This window comes from Morone saxatilis, unplaced genomic scaffold (assembly GCF_004916995.1).
Source record: "Morone saxatilis isolate NCDOM2014 unplaced genomic scaffold, NCSU_SB_2.0 Contig18, whole genome shotgun sequence".
Taxonomy (NCBI): Eukaryota; Metazoa; Chordata; class Actinopteri; family Moronidae; genus Morone; species Morone saxatilis.
The window spans coordinates 3,311,825-3,338,331 of NW_023339740.1; the positions used below are offsets into that span (position 1 = coordinate 3,311,825).

Below are 26,507 nucleotides of genomic sequence, written 5' to 3' on the forward strand. Positions count from 1 at the left end.
TAGTTAAATATTTAGTTTCACCTGCTGCAGATTTGGGGTCGGCGACAGCACACACATAGAGGTTCAGTTCACATTGTGTGCATCCACCCACACACCGGTGTTTGAGTCTGTATGTGTGAACACTGGGTTAGGTTTCTTTAGATTCTGGATGCCACACTGTGTGACCAGTGCTATTGCCTTTCATCCCCTTACAAATATTTCAATCATTAAATGTCAATTTCAGCCTTATGTTAAAAAGGCACATTTTCTTTCTGTCTGTATAGTTACTTTAAAACCTGGCAAGGCTGGTGAGACCGTCCTTATGAACACTGTCCTTTCTACTTCATTTATCAGCTCATTCTAGCTAGCAGAGATTAAAGTGCATGCTAACAACAAAGTAAAAACCAAGTGCTGCAGGTGACAGGAGTGTTGCTAAACACAAATTTACCAAGTTACCAAAAGACATACATACGTCTCCATGCTAGCTAGCTAGCATCAATTATCTTGAGTGATAGCCGGACACTAGCATTAGCCACAACTGTATCTTACCCAGAAAGATTAAAATATCATTTAGTCAGCATAGCAGAATCATTTAAGGTGATCAAGCATGAATTTATCTGCAGTGCTGTAAGGTGCTTTTTCATTATTATTCAGGGTTTCTTCCTGAGTAAACAGTAAAGCTTCCCCTGGTGGTTTCTGTCATCAGGAGTTGTTGACATATCCTCATCAGTTTAATAGTAAGTTGGCCAGTGGCCCATCTCCCTCATTGTTAGTGTATTCCTTAGCATTTTAAATACTAAACTCTACCATCAGACTTTCTGTGTTGATCCTCCATCTTAGTAACATTGAGTAAACTGGACTTTGCAGTCATGACAACATGATTTTGACTGGATAACATCTTTAAATCCTCCATTGATTTTTTTTAAATCCTCAAACAGAATGGAAATGGAAAATCTAATATGCATTGAAGTATGAATTAATTAAGTGCAATGAAATTAATTATTCGTGCACTACTACAGAAATGTAAGTTGAAGACATCAAAGAGAGGAACGGGGGGCTGATGGGATAAGTGGGAACATTTGGCTTGCAAGCTACTGGACATGAATCAACATAATTAAATGCACTATGAGGTTGAATTTACACGTTAGGAAATTAGCTAAATAAGACAGTGAGGAGACAGGGAGGGTTGAGGAGATCAGAGAAGCTAAAGCATTAGCTTTCAAAACTATAATCATCGTCCTTATTACTGATAGAAAAGCATGCAGATTATTTGTGCGCTCCGACATTTTGAACATTTCAACATGACAAGGCGGACTAAAGGTATTTTAGCTTCTCAAACAGGCTTGAATGAGATCCTTTCCGGAGAGCCTCACTTAGATTTCAACCCTTCTTGCAGCCAATACATGTGGGGAAAAAAGCAGGGAGAAATACAGTGCACACTGGGTTTTGATCACAAGCAACATTACACAAAGAGAGGCACGGTTAGAGTAGTGTAAGAAAGTGTTCCACACACAGCAGCGATGGGTAGTGTGGTAAAGTGTAGCCTTGCCGTTTCCTGCAGATGATGATGGCCAGGAAGGTGACCAGGCCGGACACCAGGGCCATGCAGATCCAAATGATGGTCATGGTGTTGTAGCGCAGAGGAGCTGAAAACACACAGAAGCACTGTGTTAGCTAAGGAAAAGGTGGCACCAACGGTCGGGAGTTTGCAGCTTACACTAACACACACACAAGCAAACACAGAAGGCAGGTACAGTGTTCTTGGCCAAACAAGATAAACAAGAATTTGGAGCTTCATTAAAGAGCTCAGCGTTTTCTAATTAGCTCCTGTTTGCATTCTGAGAGTTTGTCCATGGCCTTATGGGTAGAAAATATTCAACTAATGATGTCAGCTATTTTGAAAGACTGAATTTTGTCCCAGACTTATAAGTGGTTAAGCCTCTACCGATAAATACACTATTATGAAAAACCTACATGGACGTGAGAGATATACTGCATGACAAAAACATTACCATGCTTTTGCCATCAAGCAGCAAAAAGTTAGTCTGTTTTAGGCTCAATGTTAAACACACATCAAAAGTAACTGCACATAACATAACTATTTAATTGTAAAATGACATAAAAACTGAGTATGTAATAACCTGCCTATAATTTAATAAGAATGTTTAGCACATAGGCTGATGACAGTAATTACATTTGTGATTGTTAGTGTATTATTCCTGTCGCAGTTTATTTAAATGAAAAATGCAGTAACTTAACATATATTTTAAGTGTGTCATGGATACATTTAAGCATCCCAACCAGCACTGCAGACACCTGGATTCAGTTCCTGGAAGTACGACATCCAGCTTGGCTAGGCATTATAAGCAGCACAACTGGCACCACTGGTGAGTGGGAAGCCAGTGGGGGATGAATGATTCACTTACTACATGCAAAATAATGTTATAACATTATTAAAATTTTTATATTTATATTTTTATATTAAGCGCAGGGAATTACATTATCAATTTACTTATTACATTCTTTTCAGTTTTTACAGTAACTTTAAAGGACCAAAGGTGTGTAGGATTTAGCGGCATCAAGGGGTATAGGTGCAGATCGCAACGCACTCGCTTCACTCTCCCCTTCCAATGGCGAAGGAGAAACTACGGTGGTTTCGACAACTGTGTTGGAAAGACCTAAAAACCACTGAAAGTAACCTGGTTCCAAACCTGTGACTGCTTTCACTGATTTATATACTTTAGGTTTGTGTTGTAACCAGAAAAATATCGGATCTAATCAGAGGTTTGTACCTAGTAGGATTAAAGCTTTAAGCTTTAAGAATGAGGTAATTTTTCTGTGGTTGGGTTAGAATCCATTACAAAAAATGTGCCAATTTCAGGGGAATTCATTTTAAGTTTGTTGAGATATTTCTGGACCAAAGTTTCTGAGACTGCCATCCTTGAGCCACACTGCTAGTATGGCTAACAAAAACAATTTTCATGATTTGATTATCAGGGTACACAAATCTGAGAAATGACCTTATTGTTTGTAGTTGGGAAAGGGACATGACGAAAAAATGCTCCTCAGCCTGTCTTTCATAAAGTTTAGGACGTATTGATTACTCAGCATGTAGGCTAGTGGGATGTGTGCAGCCCTCTTGTTTTCAGAGTCTGGAAATGAATCAGTATCAAGAGGAGGAGAGTCGGGGTCCAGTGAGCAGCAGAATGAAGGGAGACTATTAGTCAATGAAACAGCACTGGGACTCCAACCAGGCGGGAGGCTTGGCTTTGCAGACCTAGAGTCTGCTCTGCACGTTATCTGCCCAATCGCCTATTAGGAAAGAAAAATGTTGTAATAAAAGGGTTTTTTTAGTGATTCCTAACTTTTGGAGTTGTACTTGCCTCAGGTGGACAGACTCATGAAGACTTGTACCCCACCCTGTGTACTGCTGTTTGAAGCCGGGATAGGCTGCAGTTTTGCTGACAGGGGTGACCCTCTAACAAAGCGCAGATCAATGGAACAGAGGGATGGACTGAGGCAGTTATTGGCCTCACTGACACCAAAGCCTCTTTAGCCCTGGACCATGCAGTCTGGCCTGTCTTTGAGAAGCTTTCTGTGCCAAATCTTTTTACACAACAAACTTTGTCCACTGTGTTAAACAACATACAACTAGCTAAAGGGTTCCTGTGGCTCAGGGCAGGCAGGAGGTTTAAACAGCAATTCAGCGATACAGCATGCCCTCTCTCTGTTTCTTAGACCCTCACACACACACCTGCTTTCCCAGTCTGGATTTCCACATTCTGGCTGAAGCGTCCACAGCCTGCTGACGTTCTGGCTCGGACCTGAAAGATGTACTTGGTGCCCGGCTTTAGCCCTGACACTCGGGCACTGGTATTTTTAGACTTCAGAGTGGAGTAACTGTGCTCTTCATTGTCCTGCAAGAGAAAAGGCCATGTTTAAAGATTAGATCTGAGAAAATTTCCATTGTGGTCAGCTTATGCACTCTGTATGAAAACAGAAGCTCTGCTGCTCTATATGAACACGTTATAGTAGGTGGTTTATAATAAATTGCTCGACTGATAGAGATAACACCTCAAAATATTAACTCAATACCTCAGATACAGCCAGGTTTATTGTTGGTTACACTTGGCCACTTGAGGGCAGCGAGAATTTGTGAATACAACATTGACATGGCGACTGCCCATTGTTTTGAAACCCCAATAGTCCCAAAAATTTCCCATTGGACCCAACAAAAGTTTTTCCTAAAATACACATTCTCCCTGGAGTTTTGGATGTGTAGGAAAGGACGAAGTCAGGTGACCTTCATCATCATGGTAGCAATAATAGACACATGGTTAACATTGTGGAACGGTCATAGTTTGGTTAGATTTAGGCATCAAAACTACTTAGGGAAATGATCATGGTTTAGGTAAAATAAGTAACGTTAAGTTGTGCACATAGGTTGGTGATACCGGAGTGTGCATTTACATCTGTTGGACATATGGGCTCTGGTCCATTGGGACATTTTTTGTACCATGGAGGTTTTAGAAAAATGGGCCGTTGGAACAATGGCATAGCACCGTTGACATATCATCACCTTTTAAGTAGATATGGAGAACATGTTAGCAAACAGACAAATCTACCTATACACCCAGCATTAGCATTAGCATTCATTTGGAGTTGTGTTTCTGAAGTCCAATATTCATTGTAGTTTTAAAATTTTTTGACTCTACCGAAGGGAAATAGCTGCTAAATGCCCCACTATGTTCATCACTGTCTGTCTGCTGTTGGGTGCTGAGCAGGCAGTGTACAGTGGGTTTTTAGAGGTTTTTCATTGAACACGACGTTACGACAGCGGGGAGAGTGAACTAGAACAGTAAAGTTGTGGCTGGACAGTTAAACAATGAGCTCAAACGCACTATAAGGCTCTTTAAAGTGAAGGGGGGGCTGCAGATTCAGCTGACAATTCTCTGTATTCATCACTGCCAGTGAACCCATTCACATTGTCACATTGTTATTTGATACACTGTCATTTCAGAATTATAGCTGCTTTAATGTGAGAAACCATGTGTGAATGCACCGTTATGTTTATTGTTGGATAGGAAGATTTGATTTGAAATTTGTCAACTGTGTTTGACTTTTTGAATTTTGTTTTTGTTAATACCTCTGGCTGTATTACCGTAGGACATTGTGGGTAATGCTGCAGACCAATGGGCAGGACTGCTTTATGTCAGTATTGGATTTATATGTGATTATTGCATCATGAGATGGAGGAACTTGATCCATCAGCAGGGGTTAAATAGGGCCAGAGCCTGCCGGAGCTGAGCCCTTCCTTCTCAGTAATATCCAGGGTTGCCAACTCTGACACTCTTGGCACCCGCTTTCAGGCTCTGTCTCACACTCTTACGCCACCCATATAAATGTTACGCCAAATAAGAGCAAGCCACTACTTAATACAAAAATATAGTTTTAATGTAATTAAAGCAGATTTAACTGCGATCAATAGCTTAATAGAGTCTTACCACCACTATCGTTCACGTAACTGAATGTGATCTGGAGTTTTGCAGGAACCTTAATACTGATGGCTTGTTTAGTGAGGCTCTTGCCCACAATTAATTATAGAACTTAGGCTCTTTTCCTTTCAGTGCAGTCATCACACAGCAGCAAGATTTATACGTGCGCCTCCAAATTAAGAGGGTGCTGTGCACATTTTACACAAGTGGCACAGCATTGTTAAATTCATTATTTATTTAAATCTCCTGACACAGCGTCAGGATCAGGAGCTGTTACACAAAGACTCCATGTTTAATAGTGAAATTGTGGAGAATAAAGCAGCAGTTCTCTGGATGAGTCCTGATTATATGTTTACAGTCCTTCACAACTCTTGTGCAGGATCTTAGTCGCTCATTGTCTGTGGCAGGGAGGCAACTACAGTGATCAAACCTCTTTCAAACATGGACAGTAGTCCCTGTATGTCTTCAAAATGGTATTCCATGTTTGTATTTTGGTTTAAATAAACCACAGCATTTGGCTAAAATGTACACAACATTTAGCTTTAGAGCAGCTGCAAATGATCAACTCGGGAAACATTCATACTTTGCTGTTGCATTTGACTAAAATTCTAAATGTCTGTGTTCCAACATCAACAGAGAGTATTTTCAACGTGCTTGTACTATTCACGTGCATTAATAGTCCAAATTCACTGCCACTTACAACAGTGCTATCAGTTGAATGCTAATGGTGTAATGATCCTTTTAACAACCACAATGCAGCGCCATTGTTTTAGGAGTTTTTCTGAAATTACATGAGCATCTTGAAACACAGAGAGAAAGGGCAGATCAAGGCAGATCTTAAAATTATGAAAGCTGAATTCAGAGATACTTTATAAGTACGGAGGTAAAATAAGTTCAACCATAATAAGAGGTGCGAGGTGCATACAAACAGCAGAATAAGTGAATCATTCATGTGTCCTTAGAAAGGATAAGAGCCTAATTATGAAGAAGTGCTAGGTGCAGAAATAAGAGCCTTTTTTTGTCTTCATTATCATCCTCAGCTAGTGTGCTGCTGCAGCGACCGCCACCCTCGCTGTGACTTATTGTTGTTTAGTACAGTAGTATAGAAACCTTGAGAAAGCACATTGCTGACTTGTCCACTTGAAATCCCCCACAGGCGTCTCGCCCCCCTGAGCGAGGCCAGATTAAGACACCAGCGCAAGAGACGAGCTAATCCTTCAGCACTCCCCACACCATCCTGCTTGTTTGGCTATGAGACTGCCTGTTCCCAGGCTGCTCCCTCTGCAATTAGCTGATTTCTATCATCGCACACACACACACATCTACTCACCCAAACACACACACACGTGCACATTCACGCACTCGCAGCAATTAGCTCGTCGTGAGGCTTATGCGCCCGCCAGCCGCTTGCTGTCACTGTCACTTTTGCTAAGTTGGAATCCACACCGTCTCATCCTCCTTCTTGCTCTCCCTCTCTCGACCCCCATTTCCTTTCAATTAGCTGAGCTGCCAGCAGGATCTTTTTCTTGGATTAAGTTATCCAGAGTCTATCCAGCCGTCACTCCTCCGCATTCACAATATCTTGGCTCAGCTTAGTTGCAGCCCTTTGAAGACAATGAGCTTATGTTCTCCAGGTAGAGCAGAGACTGTGTCACTTTTCTTCCTCTCATAAGTGCCTCAATAGTTTCATGTTAGATGTTTTTTGGAAAATAAACAGAATATGTTGACACAACCCTAAAACAAACTGCAGTATTTGTATTTGTTTGCTTTTTAAGTGGGCAGTTAGTTGAGTACCTTCTCGTAGTATTTGATGTCGTACTCCAGGATTACTCCGTTGGGCTGGTTGGGTTCATGCCACAGCAGAGTCACGCTGTTCTGGCTGGTGTTCTCCTGGCGGATCGCTAACACTTCAGAGGGGGCTGCACAAGAAACGGGAGAGATTACTGCTTTGTCAGTTCAAGATTTGGTTCTTCAATGACCACAAAATATGGTCACGAGATTACCCTGCAGTAAAGTCCTGTTTGACTCCTGCATTTACTGAAGCTCTCTCAGACAGCGAGAATGATTAAATGATTTATCGTACACAAAGGTGGTATTGCCATCAGTTGGTGCAGACTTTATAGAGTCTTTGCTAAGTTTAGATCCTTCTGACAAATATGATTGCCAAGTTGTTTCCCAACAAGTCCTCAAAACTAAATGACTACTCATGCCGTTTTTATCATCTCAAGCCTCAATTGGCAACATTGTTTGTCAGTGCCTTCCAAAACTGTTAATGCATGATAGGCCTCCACTGTGGTTGATATTTGCTTAAGGTGAGGCATGAAAACCTGGTTAAGGTAAGGGAAAGGTTGTGGTTATGGTCAAAACCAACCAGTGTTGACTGCCAGCAGGACTAGAGAAACCCAACCTCCTCCCTAAGACTTTTTGCAGCGTCAGAGAGAAAACAGTCATCATTTACTTGGCCACAAGAGGTCCTTGTCAGGTAAACATAGTGATTTTAGGCATTTGAACAAATGGTAAAATATAATTTTTCTCAGGAGAGTCTCTTCAGTGGTGGATGCAGACGGTGGAACACTGTGGAGCAGTCTCAACATTAGACTGCAGCAGTGTGAAAATACAGTGAGATCACAAATGAAAAGAGGAATTAATTGGCACAAAAGTCCAGCAAAGTCAGTAACCCCATTTCTGAGTTCAGCACTTCGTACAATACGGTCACAGAGACTGCGCCAGTCAATGCCACAGCGCATGCAGTGGATTAAGCTTACGTTCCAACAAAGAAGAAGAGCAGAGAAAAGTATTGGATTCAAACTTTGCCTCCAAATCTGGACAGACAGAATAAATAAAAGGTATGATATAATCTTTGTGCTATTTACTATTACTATTTGCTATTTTTACTATTTTATTTACTAGTGTCAATGGCCTCCCACCCTTTTCTATTCTACTCTAAGGTCTATTGCAAATTCCATATCACAGAGTCAATTAACATGGGTGGCAAACCTTTGAAATGGAGCAATAAATTGGGGAGCTTCTTTGACCCCAAAACAAAACCCCAAATCACTCTTCATAAATTTCCAAAAACCCCCTAATCCAACGTCATCAATCCTGGATTTATGTTGTTTTTACTATATCAGCGTATTCAAACTGCTGGGAACTTTTCTACATCAAGGTAGCAGGAGGGATAGAAATAAGCTGTTCTAGAAAAATACTTACTTTTTCCAACTTTTAAAAGTTAGAAATTGTTAGAGTGCAGGTAATACTTAATGAGTGTTAACCAATCAATGGCAGGGTTATTACAACTGATTACTGCAACACTTATCAGAATGCAGATGAAGTCAGTATTATTGTTGTGTTCATGTAGCACAGAAGTGTCAGAGTTGGACATAAGTACTGTTTGCTGACAGACTCCAACTAGTCCTTTGTGCGTGAGCCATAACCTGCTTTTCATTATCAGCACAAAATGTCGTTGAGACAGCACATTCTTTCAAAGATTGTTATTTTGGCACTTTTGCTCAATTTGACACTAAGAGTGAGACAGCAAAAGGTGAATGAGAAAGATGTGTGATGAAGGGCCAAGGCTGGATTCAAACTCAAAATGATTGGGCTGTGCCTTTTGTCTTCTTATGGATGGTTTAGTGAATGACTTGAACCCAGGACATCACAGTTACATGGTATGAACATCAGAGCGACCACATCCTTTATTATTCAACCTTTGTCCTGTCTAAAGTCTTTAGGCATTTTTCCACTACAGGAACCAATGACCCATAACCTGAACCTCTAAAAACCTGGTTTTGGTGCTATGGTGCTAGGTTCTGCCTTGCGTGTCTGTGTGAAAACTGAAACTTTTCCAATACAATTTGTGTTTAGTTTTGCCGAATGCAGTTGTGGGACAGACAGTAACGGAATAAGGGGCTCTGATAATGACTTTCTTTCAGGTTTACAAGTAATGACTTTTGAACGTCAGCATCATTAAATTAATGGAAGGGCCCCAAGCGCAGAAGGAGGTCGACAGAAAAAGAACCGAGGACAGTGAATACACATTAAGTTACGGGTTGTTAAGTTCTATAGTGGAAAAAGGCCTGTGCCATGAACCAAAGCCTTCGTAATGAGAAACTGTATGTCATTGTGCCGAACCCTACCTGCCTGGTTCGTTGTGATGTTGACCAAGGCGTAAGGTGACGGCTCGTTGCTCAGGTGCGTTACTGCGTTCATAGCCAGGATGCGGAAGGAGTAGTTGGTGTGAGCCACCAGGTTGAGCACCGTCACCCAGGCCTCTGTCAACCCGGTCTGGCGGGGAACGAATCGAACAGCTGCATTGCCCGAGCGCTCCACCATCCCTCCTCCCATGGACCCAATACTCGCCCCTGCCTTTCCTCCGCCAGCACCTCCTGGGTAGGATGCGCAGTTCTCGCAGGGCCCTCCTTCCCCTGAGCATTTCAGACACAACACGCTGTACTGCAGGTCGCTGCGACCTCCAGTATCCAGAGGGCGATCCCACTCTAAATTCACAGACGTCCCATTGACCGAGGAGATGACGCTTACTGGAGCAGATGGAGGGCCTGGAGAAAAGAAAGACGTAGGTTTGAGTTCATTCACAGGTTTGATCGCTGTCTAAAAAAGAAAATTGGATTTTTGAGGCATAGATAAATCCGGCACATCATTCCATAGTTGCTGTGTTTTGTTGGGGAGTGCATTCTCGCCCATGGGCTTAGGTGATCTTGTGTACCACATGTTTGTGCTTACGGGAGCATGGAGCCGCTGGTGGGTCATCCGCTGCCCGATAGTAGTTGGAGTCACAGGGGCAGGAGAGGGCAGCTCTGGTCTCTGAGTGGCTGTGCTGAGGACATTTACCACACAGGCCATCGCCCGCCACTGGCTTATAGAAACCCACCTCACAGGCTGCAGAGAGAGAGAGAGAGAATAAATAGAGTAAATAGAGAGCTTGCAGGGAAAGGCTCTGCACTCCCATAATCACTCAGACCATGATAAAATTGAGAGAGAGTGCAGCCAGAAAGGCATGAATCACACTCCTATAGCGAGCTGTGCATATCAACGCAGCTTCAACTTTTTCAAAACTGTGTCATCTCCTCCAAAGCATTCATTTTAGGACATATCCCCCCCACTCCTCGCCCCCCTCCTCCAAATCTATGTATAATTACAGGCCTTGTAACCGTAGAGACCGCAGAGCAGGGGAGATGAAAGTCATACTTCTTTCTGCTCAGATTTGGGCTGAAAAGGCTCTGCACTGTTGATACTCCCAGTGAGACCCTCAGAATCCAGACCGTGTTTCAACCTTATTCAGCTCCTCTGATACATATTCACTTTTAACTCTGCACTGATTAATAATGGAGGGGGCTCTGATAAATATATTCTCTTTCCGAGCGGTTAATAGGCTTCTGCTATGGTAAATGGGGCAGGGGTAAATCTCGCACACGCTCAGAAAGCAGCAGCCGACACCGGCGCGCTCGTGTTTGCTCCTCCTCACAGGGTAATTTATGCTTCGCCAGAATGCTGAGTGTTAGTTTACAGATGCAGTTTTTTTCTAACCTTTCCTTGTTAAGTTTATAGAGGACCATTTTAGGTGCTTAGACTTCAAAGGTGCTAAAAGAAGCATGAAATTGGATAACCAACATGAGTGAAATTATAACAAAGTGAATAGTTAGAATGTATTCTGGATTACTGGCTGAGACATTTGTAGATGCATTCGAAAAGGAATAAAACCTTCCCGTGCTCGTGCCTGAAAAGTACACATGCAAATATTCACCATGGCGGTGTGCGGAGACACACACACACACACACACACACACACACACCCTGGATGTGCAATTCAACCATGTGATTAGATTTTATGATATCCTGCATAATGGTGTTTAATTTGTTAGGCTGAATTTTTTCACAGCCATTTTATTTTCAGCTAATTGTTCATTTGAACACGCTGCAGTTATTACCCTCATGAAGCATTTTTTTTAAAGGAAAAATGTGACTATTTAAACCATAAAGTGTGTGAAGCTTCACTTTATCCTTGAAAGGTCTGCCTCCACTGAACGAAAAAGTTGCTACTTTATAATCCTGTACGTGCTCCCTCACAGGCTTCCCACCCACAAACACAAACAGCTGTGTTTATTGGAGTGTCCAGCCTGAGTAGCACTGCCAGCAGTCAGACCCTGGTGTCTGTGGCAGTGGGAAGTCATCCCACATTATGCATAAGATCTGACAGGCACATACAGTTGAAATAGAAAATGAAAAAGGAAGAAAAACAACGTGGGTGATAAAAACGCTGCATCGGTTGCCTCCAAAATGAAAATAAAGAAAGCAAACATGAATTTCTTTCCAGGTTTCAGTCGGCCTGTTTTTATTAGACGCTGTGGGGAAAAAATAAAACAAGTGAACCATCTCCTCATCTGTGCAAACTGAAACAAACTAAATTCAGAATAGAAAACATTTTAAATGGATTACTTAGAAAATACAAAGGTGCTTTGTCTTTAATATTTATTTTTCTTTTGCATAAAGACAAGCGAACATGGACAGAGCCAGTATAGACAAACTGTCTAGGCCTCCTGAATATCTCTGAGCATGATCTTTAAATATTTCATGCATTTCAAAGCTTTTGGCACCTTTTTGTGTTACACCTCTCCTTCCACATTTCCTGTGGTCAAACATCTCTGTCACAGCTTTTCTTTGAGATGTGACACAACTGGAAGCCACCACAAGCTGACAGATATAAGTCACACTAACAGGCTGAGATGGGCCATGATACCATCAGTTTTCATCTGGAAGGCAAATTCTGTTTCATATTTTATCAGCTACAGTGTTCAACTGCTCTGCAAACCTTGTTGTATAAATAAAACTATTCAATATACAGTATATTTACACAACCCTTTACATTTTACTTAAAAATAATTACTCAGTACTTATAAGATTTCACTGGCTGTTTTTTGGGATTGTTGCAGCGTAAAATTTCTGATTTCACAGCAGCTTTTCTAAAAAGTTGCATACCATGTTTTTTTTTTTTTGCTAAATAAATTTAAGAAATCATTGCGAATATTATCTTTTTCAAGGAATCAATCAATCAGGGAAATGTATTCATCATAATATACATACATTTATATATAATATACATTTACACCCAGGAAATAATTCTGCCTGCAGTGCATCTTTTGAATTTGCATCTGGGGGGATGTAAACAGCAGCAACAAGATAGTGATTGTATAAATTCATATATAAATACAATATATAAGTTCATTAACAATTAATTTAAAATCAAATGCTACTTGTTCCAGTGAGAATAAAATCACACTCTTTGGAGGGTAAATGCGAGACCTTTGCGTTGCACATGTTTGTATCGTCACAACTAGAAACAAGGAAGTGAGTCTGGTGACATATGGCTCAATGTTTGCGCAGGAAAGTACAATGATTGATCAAATTTGCAGAAATGTTGGGGTGACTGGACAAAATTGAGGGACTGTATAAATGTGTTTTTATTATAGAAACATTAGAGAACTGACTACCAGTTGTTTTATTGAGTTTGGTTTATTATTATTATTATATTAATTATGTGAAAAAAGAGTGGGTGAGCACAAGATTTTACATTACAAAGAGCTGAAGCCACAGTTCTAATGACAAATAAATGCAATACAAGAATATAAAATAGAACAAAGTTTTACTTTTCATCTGCAGTAAATAAGATGAGTAAGGCTTTTATGCAACAGTGCATGCACAACAGGGCCTCCCCTCATTAGCTAGGTTTCATAATTCAAACTCCATCACTAATGATTCATCATTTAATGTGCCATGACTTCTTAGTCATCTCTAATGTATCTGTATCTAATGTTTCTCTCTGCCTGTCCTTCCTGCTGACGACACATGCTGTCATTAAGAGCCATAGAGGAACATGCAGATGTGGAAGGAGAAAGGAGAGACCGAGAGAGATACTCTGCTCCTTGTTGTGTGTTTGTCATATAAATGCTGTCGCTCCTCATGCAAGCCATCAGCTAGTGGGAATACATTATCAATGTTACAAAAGACTACCTAAGATTTCTGTCAGAAACCAAGGGCACACACATTTTATGGTGATTACAGGCATGTGACTAATTTATTAGTATTTTCGATTGACATTGTGGATTTGCAGTTTGAGGACACAAACCAGAGCTGAAAATACTGAGCTCGAACAGGGCGAACCAGTAGGTATAAGGTGAGGAAGAGCTGGGAGTAGCTTGCAGAAAAGAAATTACCACCACAGCTTTCCCTCAACAGTTGATCTCACGTTGAGCCAAAACTGTCAGACATCAGGTGGATTTGACTACAAACAAAGGGACCATCAGTGTTTGTAGTGCACGTTACAGTTACTACAGTTTCTCAGGAGCCACCCAGTTAAATCTTGGCTAAAGTGCTGGAAAAATCAGTCCAAACACGTAGTAAACACTGCATAGATCTCAGCGTGCGTTTCCATGTCCATGGTATCTGAGAAAAAGTTGATTCTGAAGCATGAAGCAAACATGGATCACTACTGTACTGTATATAAATAACCAATGTCTTAAAAGAAAGTTTCCTCCATGCAATACACTTCCTAAATGACTGTTAGCATTAGCACTGGCGTCAACCGAACAAACAGAAACAAGCAAACTATTTTTCCTGACTTAGCTGTGTTCATACATTTATCTACTTTTGTACAAGGATCTTTTTAACATGCAGGCATGAGACACACTGTGTTAGGATCAGTTTGACCTCTACTTTTAAATGTTACATTGGTTGTACAGATTGTTCAGTTTTTTCCCTCTGAGCTGTGGTAACTGATTAGAACTGAGTGTAACTAAAACTTAGCTGCTGGATGGTGGGGAGGCCTGAGTTATCTCCATATTTGCATGTCCATATGTAGATAAGGATTTCACACCAGTTCATTGAACATTTTTGATTAAAAACCCACTGTGGAAAACTGTTATATTCAATGCAGATCGTTCTTACATGTCTTAAAATGCGTCTGGCAGGCGCTTGAAATGGCCCCTGCGATAGTGCTAAATTCTATACAGCATTTAATTTCACTATCTACATTGCCACATGCTATAGCTGAACGTAGTGTCAAACTGGTGTAAATGCTGTAATCTTTAAGCAACATTATGTACATTATGTACTAATAGATTTGCATTACATTTCCAGGGGTTGAAGCTGTAGCATTTAAAGCTGTTAAAATTATAACTTTACCTCAAAATGTACAAACATGTACACACCCACACATGCACCTGTGTTAGTGCTGATAATGTAAAACACATAGCAGATGCTCAGATATGTACACACACACAGTACATACAGTATGTGTAGCACTATAGATAAACAGACTAGGGGCGATAGTGCTCTTTTCTTTCACTGTCAGGGCCCCCACAGGAGCCAGAAACTATTTCTATTTGAGATATTTATCCCAGACTGTTTTTTCTTCGTACTTTTTTTATCCCGTTAATCCCTCCATCCCTTGATGTTTTTTGTGAAGCCCCTGAGTTGAAAAGCAGGTCACGATAAACATCGGAACAGCTCGTTCATCAAGGAGGGAGGCGGCGAGCGCTTTGAAGTCTCTGACAGATTCACCAGGAGCTCTACACACACTCTATCAAACACACACACATGCAAAGGTTATGATAATGCAAAACACACGTAAACATACACACAGGGTGTCTGATGCAGCCACAGCAACAACATGCAACATAAATTTATCAACACACAGGTGAATATGCAAAGGCAGGGGGAAGGACCGGCAGTGATAACCTTTCACTTCAATTCTGACGTGCTGTGCTCTAGATAGAGAGACAATTAAGATATACGTAAGTGGGAATAATACAAATATCATAAAATGAGTAAAAAGAAAAAGCGATCAGTGGATTCTGGGCCGTTGCCAAAGCTTTAAAGCCAAGGTTTTAAGGTAATTTGTTTCCCTGATATTCCCATTCTCCTAATAAATCACGTTCATCATCGTTTGGGACTTCAGTAAAATGATGCTTTATTCACTCCCACCTACGGCACTGTAACATTCTCTGAATGCACAATTTTGAGTCATGTTGCTGCACGAGCATGTCAAATGCAACCGGTAGATTTAATTCATGCTATCCACACTGATTTTGCCTGTAAGAGCTGCTGCTACATTAGAACTTCACTACTCTTTCACTGTTGTTCACTGTGGATGTTGCTCCTCTCTCCACAAATATTAAACTAAATACAATAGTACACTCTATAAAATATTACACTAGAGGAAAATGTTAAAGGGGCACTCTGGTTTTTCTCATTAAGATCAGTAGACTCATTATGGACCGTATTACTGTGAAAACAGTGGTAAAATGTCTGCAGCCTCTGTGGATAAAACAAAGGATGACAACACTGCACAAATCCAATACCATGTCAGATACCCTGATATGGTGCAAACAGCCACACAGCAAGTAATCAAACTAACACTGGCTATGTTTAAGGTTAGCAGACTGTCGCTAAAGTTGCTGCTGCAGAGCTAGCGTGCAGAGAGGATGAGACGGTTTCCCAGAGCCAGCACAACAGCTCCAGACATACTTACACTCCTGAAACAGATACAGGTGTTTAGTTAAAGAAAAATATTTCTATTCGTTTCATGTCTGTGACATATTACAAGTACAGACATGTAGTGAAAGGTGCATATGTTGCTGGTATGTCGATATGACTCTAAACAGATTATTTTCACTGTCTATTTTTGCAGGATTGCAGAAAAAATGGGCGAGACCTCCACTCTCTGAGGAAGCGTCGCAGCAGCTGAGAAGCACGGCTCACGCGGGCAGTGTGGCTGCTCTAAGCCGTTAACAAAGCGACATGTTCCGTGACACACACGCACTGTTCACGCATGCTGTATGGGCTTTACAGAGTGCAAAACATCGATTTGTTTCAGTGCATATGCAGAGTTGAAAGCTAGCCAACTGTGAGGATATTTTCACTGGATATGACAAAAGGTATTGGATTAGAATTGCATTGCCTATAATCATTTGCCCTACCTTTAATGCAGAAATATTCAGCTGTTAAACAATTTCTTTACTAGTTTGGGTAGTAAGCAGTATATAGGGAATAAATGCAATTTCTAGAAATAAATGTTGGATAGAACTTATTATCAGCAGATATTTTATTGTTAAAATACTTGGTTTGGACAAAGCTGAATTACTGTCACAGGGGATAGTGAAAGTTGGACTCAATAAGCGGTAGATAATTTAATTAATTGCAGTTTTTTTTAAAGAACGGTATCAATTAAAGCAGATCCTGCATTATCGCCCAATCATTTTGGCCCTGTCTTAAAAACCCTGTGTTAGTTGTGATTTTCTTACCCTTAGTTTAGGAAGATGCACCATGAGTACAATAAAGACTAGAAGTTGTGTTTAATTAAAACCCCCTCAAACTAACTGACACAGAGTAAACCTGGTGCGAGGCACTGTTACAGCACAGGGACAATTGGTTCATTTCTTGTTTTTTGGGTATATAATGAAGCATTGGATAGGGGCCCAACAGCACATTTTTGCCTTAGGGGCCCTATTGGGAGACATCTCTAGTTACAGGACTGTGGAAAAAGTCTTATAGGAAAATAACTTTCAGCATGTTAAATGAAACAAAACACTCTTTGCAGCAGAGTTTATGGTAAATGTTGATTTTGAACAGCTGAACTAATACCTCTAGATTGAGATAGTGGGATTGAGAAGGGTCTGGCGGCTTGGGCGTATCCCGCGTCATTGACACAAGTACCCCTATTGGGCCCGTTTCTGGTAGCGTTTCATCCGACGCAAATCAGGCAATTCATAACTCTTTGCAGTCCGTGGACATGGATAGCTGCGGCAAGAAACGCCGACATCATCTGTCATTATAGTACATTTCCGAGTGAAGTGATCTTGAATTTTGGATATGGACGTTTATTTAGTTTGACAAATTCCGCATACAAGGACTGAATTACAGCGTGTTATATGTCAAATCACATGAGGAAATTAATTGCCTTGGTTTTTTCCGTTCAGTAGTAGTACGACGTTACACACAAAAGAATAAAAGCTTTTGCTGTTGATGGGTGGGCCATGTTGCAAAACCTCGTAGATAATTACAACACCAGAACATTGAATTAAACAATGCAGATTGTTGTTAGTTTTAATTTACGTTGGTGAAAGCAAGGCCGCAGCGTGTTTCTCCCGCTTCGCCTGAAATGAATGCCCAGGCAAACACCGACGTCCTGGCAAGTCCGTTGATTAGTTTACTGGGTTTTCGTGTTCTGGAGAACGATGTTCTTGCCGCGCAGCCAGTACGTCATGTGCAAAGTATGAATTGTCCTCAACAACTCGTAGAAATATAGACTAGTCCTACGTAAATGTAAGCATATTAAGATGTAATTGGACTAACGTTCTGTAGAGGCTTAGTTGCTAAGTTATTTATAAATACATTTACAGACTACTAGATCTTATTTTGAACTCTGTTGAAAAAACTAACTACAATGTTAATTAAACCGGATGTTGACAGTTACAGTTCAGCAAGAAAGGCGAAGAAGAAGGGGGCGTTCAGTCAGCGAAAAGGGGAACCCCCACCAGCACGAGAACGCCATTTGTGGCTGCAGTTGGATGATATTAGCAATCTTCTGCACTGTGGTCTCATTTATTTACAATAATTCACAACATATGACATTTGACAATGGATACTGTTGTTTAATAGTGCAGTAGATGCATCCTGATGGTTAAGACACATTCCATTTCATTCGACACTCCTGTTGCAGGTGTTATTCTTATAGTAGCACATGTAGTGAGTCTTTTTAAGCTTTTAAAGTTTAAGTGTCCATGACAGCTGTCGCATGTGCTGATTCTGGAGCTGTCCTAGGTGTCTTAGAGATTAATTTCAATTCAATTTTATTTGTATGGCCAGCGCAATTCATAACAGCAAGTTATCTCAGGACACTTTTCAAATCAGAGCAGGTCTAGACTGAACTCCTAATAACAGATGCCAAGACTTATTCAACCACTTAGTCTTCCTCATTTTAATAGAGCTCTTTCATTGGTTTAGTTGCTTAACCACTTCTTTGGTGTGTGATTTTAAAGGCACCTTATCTTGAGAACTTGTTGTTATTCAGTGTCAGAGCCAGAATCTCCGCAGCTCTGTGTTGCTTACTTGAAAATGGTGAAGTTCTTAGACAGTTAGGAGAAGTAAAGGTTCCAGCTTTAACAAAGGTTTAGCCATTCTTCTCGAACAGCATTCAATTCAACACAGCAAATAATTCACAATTTAAAAACTGTCTGAGGCATCTGTAGTGACACAGCATTTTCCTCAAACTGATTCTTTTTTATTATTATTATTTTACAGGGCAGACATTTAATTTGTGTATATCAGTAATAATGTTAAGGCTGCAGTAGTAACTTTTATACGAAAAAAACAACTTTTCGTTGTATTTGCTGAAACCTTTTGCTATACCTGGACAGTAGTACATGAGATGTGAAAGTTTTAGCAAATGTGACTAAAAGTTCATTATTTTTATATATATATATATATATATAGATATATATATATATTATATGTATGTATATGTATGTTAAGGAAAAGCCCCACAGATTTTAGTTGGAAGTGGAAACAAAATCTGCTGTGGAAACTGTCAGGACATGTGGCTGCACATTACACAATCAAAATGTTGTTCTGAATCCATTGGAACAAAGCTTTTGACATGACTCATTTTGAGATGCAGCCATTTGTGTATCATACTATATTTAGCAGTTAGCCACTAGAGGTTACTCATAGGAATACATTATAAAAAGGTGTCTACTGTCTGCACAATGGAAATACTGGACCAAGAAGAAGACTTTTTCTTGTTGAATCTATATTGTAACACTTCAGAATATGTGTGTATCAAAAATCATGAAGATCTGAAATTCCTAACCTATTGTTTTAGAGGTGTTTTTATGGAAAAAAAGAAGCTACCCCTAGTGACAGAGGACTAAATAAAGGTTGTGCTGTAGCCTCATACTTTTACCGATTTGAAACATTTCAGTGGATTTGTGCTCAGCTAATACTTTAAGTGCTGTAAAGAAAATTATACAATTCCACTGTGGACATTAATGGATAAGCAGAGACCTTTTCAGGGGTTAGGGTATGATATGGCTGAAAATGGACTATGAGAGAGAACGTGATGGAAATAGAAGGAGAAGGGAATCTCGCTGTGAAGAGACACGTACTTCTCTGTTCAGTCCCTTCTTTAGGTAAACTGTTTAGAGTATCTGTAAGTTGGTAAATGTGTGTGTCTTTGCGTGTGTGTGTTCATGTGTGGCTGTTGCCCGGCGTGTCAGTACCTGTCAATGTAGTGCACTCGCTACAGGAGAATTTGCATTACAATGAATCTTAATAGCCGTGTGTGGCATTGTGTGCTGACCTTGATTTATTCCCTGTATAAGTGGGTAAATAAATACATTGGAATAAAGGGGGAGCCGGAGAAAGCACATCATCGTCCCACACGTGAGGAGACTGAGGGAGGAGCGGGGAGTGGTGGAGGGGGTCTTAAGTGCAGCCGGGGTTGGCTGGTGAAAGCTCACATTCAGTGCTGGCTCTGAGCCCGCTCTGCTTCAAGGGTACATTTTAGTCTACAAACAAATGAAAACAATGAAAGCATTTCTTCATTAAAAACAAAAATAAGGACCGAAAAAACTAATCTGTTTGTCTTCTGTTGAGACAGTTAAAATGTATAAAGTAACAAGTGGACATAGTGGTTGTTAAAAGTCCCCTAAAATGGAAAAAAGACAGTCCAGGATTCAAAATAGTGGATGAATTATATTAAAGATGCATCACCATACCTAGTGCCAGAATGAAGACTTACTAGCTGAAATGCATTAGCATCTTTTGATGGTCGTGTGCCCATCAATTAACTGTACTCTGCTGTTTTGACCCCATTTGTTATTAATGGCTCTCCAGTGGAGCTTGAGCTTTCCTGGTCCATTTTCTTAAGGCTGACTTGTAAAAACAGAATCTCAACAAGTCAGTTTTGACTTGTTTTAATGCTCTTAAATTGGGGAAAAGGTGCTAATCGGAAAGTGTTTTGCATTTTTTTTGTCCCTATCTTTAGAATAGTTTTTGAGGTATTTAGGCGATGCTGATAGCAGAAGTCACTAGCAGAGAGTCAGAGTTGTAGTGAAGACTACTAAAGCAAGTCCAAACAGTTTTGAGATCAAGTTAAGACCAAGTCTAAAATGAAATAAAAGTCTAAAAGAGTACTGGCAAAAAACAAACAGGACATAGCAACAGGAAACAATGTTTTTGTGTCATTGTATCATTTTGCCTACATGTTGTATTAAATGTTAAAAGATAGCAAATAAACTACAGTTAAATTATGATCAGGGCCAAGCAGCTAAAGTATGGGAGATTTAAAATGCCTAAATAAAAAAGGAGGTGAAATACAATACACACTGTTTTATGTAAAATTCCTTTTTATGTATGCATTTACTGTCACAGTGACAGTTGACAGTTAATTTCGACATTGACAACGCTGCTCCATCTTAAAAAAAGGAAAAAAACTCCCTTGCAACTCTTCATGAAAACTAATGACAGTGTTTTGTATTTAGTATTGGCAGGTCTAGGCAATATGCTGGACAACACTAAAATGCTGCGTTGTGATTTGATTTTAATGTAGCATGGAAAGTTAACAATGAACAATTCATTCATTCATAAAAAATTAATGTGTTCCACTTTTTATTCAGACATTGTTAATCTTCCATACTAAAACACTTGTTAAGGTTACTGCAAAATTGTGGTTAGAGTTAATAAACCAGCATACAGTTTTGGTTTTCAGTTCATGGTGCAGCTTATGCTATTTAACCAATTCAGTTCAACTCCTATTTTCCACAGTTTTTTTATCATAGAGTAACCTACTAAATAGTACGTTTTAGAAGCAAATATAGAATCTAGACACACGCTACTCTGCTATTGTGCTGCATCAATCAATAACAGTGAGTAGAAATGCAGACATTTACAGTTAACGAACTATCACAAATGTCTACTTTAATTTATTCTGAAACTTATCTGTCAACAAGAGCGGATCTAAAAGTTCTACCTGCGCTTCAAGAACATATCCAGTCTTGATGTCCTAGACCTCAGCATCGACCTTGTAAGGCGCACTACGAAATCCAGTGACAAAGTTAGCCAAAGGCTCCTTAGCCGGTTCCCTGGGGAACGCATGAAGCCACTAACGAGCCGCTGAAGCTGTCTGAGTGATGGATGAACGTGTCTGTGAGATCAGCTGTGGAAATGGGACACTCACCATCCACATTGTGCCTCCTCTTACATCGCTAGTCCAGACACTAACAGCTGGATTGTTGCTCGGCCACAACCCACTGTACGCTTTAAACGAAGGTGTCCCCTTCCAATTTGAGGTAAGCCTGATTTACTCAGCGTTACATCCGGGTGCACGGAGAAAGATGACCTTGGGGGTAGAGTGGATGTGGCTGCTTTAAAGGAGGATCGATAGATGGGTTTGTGCTGTGGGTCAGAGTGCAACGCAGGATGTCACTGCAATCATTATTAGGAGAAAAAATAATTTCATATCTTCTTTTCTTGTGGCATTCTGGGAGAATCCAGACAAGGCCGTGGTCATATTAGTTTTTACATCCCTAACTCTGACTCTGAACTGCATGATCAGTTTTGTGAGAGTTTTTCAGCCTTCTTTACAATTCACTTTAAAAATATTCCTATTCAGTTTCCTGCTATTCAATATCATCATGAATGCAACTAGTTTATAATTACTAGATGTTGTCTGCAGGTTAAAGGTCCAGTGTGTGTCTCCTACACACTTGGAAAGGGAGGGTGAGCCGAGGGGATTGTAACCTGCAACTACACTGCTAGAAGCAAGTAAATTTTAGACAGTGTGTCCTTTAATATTGTACAGTATAAATCTGATAGAGATGACTAACAGTGGAGGAGGAAATGTGCAATGGTGGCTGAAAGAATGAGAAAAGATAGAAATAGGACTAGAAAATAAATACAAGGTTATATATATAGATACATGTTTCTTTTTATAATTACAACCTACGAGAAACATGTCAGCAGAGGAACAACCGGTGTTTATTAGACTATAAAGTGAGAACAAGACTAAACTCTGTAATACACCTTGAGCCACAGTTGGCCACCTAACACCAAAAAGGTCAAAGTGAAAAGGCATTTGTTTATCCCACTGTGTACTTGAGTTTTCCTGGCAACATTAAAGTCACCTCTATAACATACTCGAATTAGCTGCAATTTGAGAAAATCTATGAGAAAAGAAAACCATAGTTAGCAGCATTAAAGGTCCAGTGTGTCGGATTTAGTGGCATCTAGTCTCATTTCACCCTCCCTGTCCAACCACAAGGAAGAAAATAGCAGCAGTGGCTGTGAAATACGCAAAAAACGCAAATGACCCTGTCTAGAGCCAATGTTTGGTTTGTCCATTCTGGCCTGCTGTAGAAACATGGCAGTTAAACTAGGCAGGCTCCACAGAAGGTGACCTTGGCATCTGTAGATAAAAACAACTCATTCTAAGGTAACGAAAACACAACAGTTCTGATTTTAAGATGATTATTCACTAATAATATTCCATTCCCATATGTTACACAAATGTGTTAGTCAAAATGTAGTTTAGTAGTTTAATTATTAATTAATAGGTGTTTAAATTTTTTTATTACTAAAGGTAGACAAAATGTAGGTTGTAGTATTGTAGGTGTTTGACAGCTGAGCAGGCAAGGTCAACAGTTCAATATGCTAATGTTACAGCTTACTCACTAATTAGCTAACTAGCCAACAAAATTAGGCAAGTAGGTCACTTTCCCCAGGTGGGTAGCTTATTCAGCAAGAAAAGATGCTACATAAGTTATGTGATCAAACTAGAAGACAAAAAAGGATTATTAGCTAGAATTACATTAGTCAATGGTAACTAATAATAGAATGGTGACACTTACTGGTTAAGGCACTGTTCTGTATTTTTATATTAACAATAGATACAATTACTGTGTGCAGCCAACTCCGCAGGTCCTCTCAGCTCTGCGGGCTGTTTTAGCATCTTTTAGCTAATGCTCTGCAGCAGTAGCAGTCAGCTGTTTCAACAAAAGATCTAAAAAAAAAAACTCTGTAGACCATTTGCTCAGCACCAAAAGACAGAAAGGCAGAGACTAGCTTTGGGTGAACAAAATGGAGCATTTAGCAGCTAAAGAGATAGATGTTTCCCTTAGGAATTAATGGAGATCAAAACGCAACTGAGAGTGATAGGTCCAGTGTGTAACCTTTAAGAGGTTCTATTGGCAGAAATGCCAAATAATATTCATTGCTATGTATTCATTAGTGTATAATTACCTGTAAATAATAATCATTTGAGCCATTTTCATCTACAGACTATGTGGGTTGCCTTTCGTGGAGGCCACCGTGTTGAACTGCCATGTTTCTAGCCCAGAGTAGGCCAGATCGGGCTTCATTTTTCACGTGTCTCGGGAGGGTGAAGCAAGTGATTGCAATCTGCAGCTACACCGGTACTAATCAGGAGGACTAACACACTACTCCGAATGAAAGCTAGTTTTGCTCTGTGTCTGCCAGGTGTATAAATGAGTAAGTGTTGGTGAACACACTATCCATATCTACTCTATTTGGTGATAATATGTCAGTGTTGAATTTATGTTTTACATCATTTTATGTTTTAAGTTTAAAATTGATTTGATAGGCTGCTAGTAAGAATGTCTACACAGACAGAGAAACCAGAGTAGAAGTAAAAAATACAAGGTTTAAAGTTCACCTTTTGGTTATTGATCTTTTGAGCAACACAAATACAGAACACATCTGAATGCTGTAGCAGAAGGAACATCCATTAGCTGGAATCAATGATTTGGGAATACTATATACACAGCATATAAAATAGTGAATCTGAATGCTTTTGTTTGCATTTTATAGATACAAACATTCATAAGTGTATAGATTTGTTGTATTACATGTTACAGATACTCTGTCTGCCTGAAGAATACTGATATGAGAGAAATTAAGATAAATGACAAGTATGGCGTAGATGTCTTCAGCACATATACGTTCCTGCCTCTCCCTGCCTCCCTGTTGGCCTCCCTGCTGAGTTCAAATCAATTCCATCAATGAAGCCATCACAAAGGGAACATTACCGTAGTGTTTTTCCTGTGAAAAAGGCCTGGTAATTACAAATCAAACGAGACAAATACATCCCGGTTAATGAGCGTTAAACGGATGTTAATTATCCGATTGAATGGCTGTCACCATTAAACTGTGTCTGATGGAAGGAGTGGGAGGAGGAGTGGGGGAGTGTGGGGAGAGGGTCGAGGGGAAGAGTAGTTAAAAAAAAAAAAAGGGCATTCTGAAAGACATATTAGCAGCGGATTGAGAAGATCACACAGTGTGAAGCGTGAGTGTCGGAAAAGGAAGCGAGAGGGGAAAGGCAGCAGGGGAGGGAGGGTGGGAGGGAAGGAAAACTTTTCTCCTTTTGCGACATTAGCAATTGCTGCGATGCACCAGAGGGGAAATTAATCAACTGTTTTTGATTATTTATATATTTGAAAAGGACAAAGAGTGCGGGGGGAGAGCTGCACAGAGGCAGGAGTCACACTGTGCTAATATGGTCATAGCCGGTCTGCCAGGCAGCTCCAGTCATAACATATCCGTCTCAAAAAGTTCACAGACTTAACATTCAAAACAAGGTACAAGTCCTCTCTGATTCATCAAGCAGCTCACATAACGAGGAGGGAGTCTACATTCGGATTAGGAAGAACACGCAGAACGACTCTGGAACTCGTGTTTCAGGATGAATGTCTGTGTTCGGACCGAAACCTCTGCTCAAACAACAGCTCCTCTCAGGATAAGGATTCCTCTCAGGAATAAAGGATCTGGTTCAGACGAAAACAACGGAAACTGTTCATCATCTCCTTGAATGCTCTGATTGACCGCTGACACCTGTTACTGTGACCTGCCATTTTGTTAAATTGTGGTTTGTCACTGCTGCAGCTCTTGTTTGTCGAGGTCAAACAGATGGATGGGTTTCAGTTTCTTGCTTGGAAGATCATGTCTCACTACATTGAGTTCCTGTTTCTCAAACAGGGCTTAATCCAGAAGGCTAATCTGCAATCTAATGTTGTTATTTTATTTAATAATGCTGGTAAAAATGTTACCCTAGCATTGATCCTAACATTATTCTTTACTTTTTGCCAGACAATGACAGCATATGTCCTGGGAATATGGTATCATCACTACAGTGTAAATAAAACAGTACTAACTGGTCCTGATTTATGTTTAAAATTAAAGTTTTGAACAGGGGTGCACAAACTCTTCTCACTTGGAGGGCCAAAACTGAAACTAAGTGTCACTCTGCCCACTGTGCTCACACAATGAAAAATAATATAATATAATTAGAAATTCCATTATATTGAACAAGTATTTTTACAAAAAATAAAACAGCATAAACAGCGATTTATTTTTTAATTTCTTATATATTAAATGTATTTTAATTGTTTGTTTTTTTGTTTCGATTTTTGAAACATCTAGTGGGCTAAAATTGAAACATACAGCAGTCCAACTTTGCGCTGTGCGTCCAGAAATGATGCTAGAGGGGTACCGATGGCCAAGAGACCAAGGGGGCCACCAGGTGCCCATGGCTAAACTCAGCTAACTAATACCATTGTACTGTATTATATACTTATTATTAATATACTATATATAAAGGTCCAGTGTGTAACAATTACGAAGATCTATTGGCAGGAATGGAAAATAATATTAATGGGTATGTTTTCATTAGTGTATAATCAACTGAATATAGGAATCGTGTTTTTATTACCTTAGAATGAGCTGTTTTTATCTCAGGTTGGCTTCCATGGAGAGACCTGCCATCTTTCTACAGTAGCCCAGAAAGGTCAAACCAAACACTGGCTGTAGATAAGGCCTTTCGCTCGTTTTTTGCACATTTCACAGCCACCGTAATTTCTACTACACGCTCCACAGCCTGTTCTCATTCCCAGGTTGTCAAATACAGACGTGCAATCTGCAGCCTCACTGCTCGATGCCACTGAATCCTAC

At 40.1% G+C, this 26,507-nt stretch overlaps 1 protein-coding gene across 1 annotated transcript in view; it reads right to left on the bottom strand.

Moving 5' to 3' along the window:
* epha8 (eph receptor A8) overlaps positions 1-26,507 on the bottom strand; it is a 60,059-nt gene that overhangs the window by 14,344 nt on the left and 19,208 nt on the right. Inside the window, 6 exon segments of the mRNA XM_035662890.1 lie at positions 1,529-1,625; positions 3,734-3,896; positions 7,269-7,393; positions 9,611-9,781; positions 9,857-10,030; positions 10,215-10,370. Coding sequence (XP_035518783.1) covers positions 1,529-1,625; positions 3,734-3,896; positions 7,269-7,393; positions 9,611-9,781; positions 9,857-10,030; positions 10,215-10,370 — 886 coding nt within the window.